The sequence below is a fragment of the Etheostoma spectabile genome, chromosome 17, assembly GCF_008692095.1.
Source record: "Etheostoma spectabile isolate EspeVRDwgs_2016 chromosome 17, UIUC_Espe_1.0, whole genome shotgun sequence".
Taxonomy (NCBI): Eukaryota; Metazoa; Chordata; class Actinopteri; order Perciformes; family Percidae; genus Etheostoma; species Etheostoma spectabile.
Window position 1 is genome coordinate 1,842,036 of NC_045749.1, and position 972 is coordinate 1,843,007.

A 972-nucleotide genomic window follows, 5' to 3' on the forward strand; every position below is an offset into this window, starting at 1 on the left:
AGTCTAAATAATTCCTAATTTCGGCTTTTCTAACTCAAACATTAGGCATAATTTTCTAAATGAGGTTTATTGACCATAAATTCCAAAAATAACTGTAAAACTAAATAAGTGACAGACACCAAAAAAAGTGTCAAAAGTGTTGAAAAAAGGGACAAAAACGTAAGAAAAAGTTATTTTCAATTTTGATGGGAAGACAACACGAGGGTTAAACACCTGATGTCATCCTCCGAGTTACAATATAATATAAATAAAATATAAAAATATGAATGTTCCACTGAAAGCGAAGGATTTGGTCTGGTAAGGGAGACGTCGGTCATTAAAACGAGTGTATCATCTCACCAGGGTCTCGGGCTCGGGCTGTGGTTTCTTAGGGGCCGGAGCCTTCCTCTCCCTCCTCCTCTTCCTCAGCTGCAGGATGTTGAACAGGTCATCCACCGTCTCCAACTTCAACCGGCCGCTTTTATCCGTCTGACAGGACAGAGAGACACTTGGTTTAAAAAGCATATTCTACTCTTATTATTCTGAATAGTAACAATAACCCTGTTCCTCAGAGCACTGCCTGCCCTGCTTTACCCCTCGCGTTGCCTCCCCGTCGACCTGGACATTTTAGTTTTTCTGATTCAAAATCTAAAATGTAAAAAACCTTTTTCAAGTTATGGTCGTCTTTTTTGACCCTTTTGTGTCTTTCCCCCAATGATTTTCTCACTTTTTCAACGTTTGTCGACTTTTTCTGAGCCTTTTGAAATTCTCGTGGGTTTTTTCCCCAAATTTTTAAAGATTTTTTGTTTTTACATTTGTCACTTCTTTTGACATTTTGTTACTTTTTTTGACATCTTTTCACATCTTAGTCACTTTTATTGACATTTTTCTCTCTTTTTAAACACTTTTTTAAAGTTCTTTTACCAATTGTTTTATCAAAAAACACCCAAATTCAATGAAAGTAGTGAACTGATTATTTATTTAACTTGTGAG

General features: G+C 36.2%; 1 protein-coding gene across 1 annotated transcript in view; it reads right to left on the reverse strand.

Moving 5' to 3' along the window:
• The window catches only part of ankrd1a (ankyrin repeat domain 1a (cardiac muscle)), a 9,491-nt gene that overhangs the window by 4,661 nt on the left and 3,858 nt on the right, over positions 1–972 (reverse strand). The window contains exon 3 of the mRNA XM_032541802.1: positions 340–468. Coding sequence (XP_032397693.1) covers positions 340–468 — 129 coding nt within the window. The remainder of the gene's footprint in view (positions 1–339; positions 469–972) is intronic.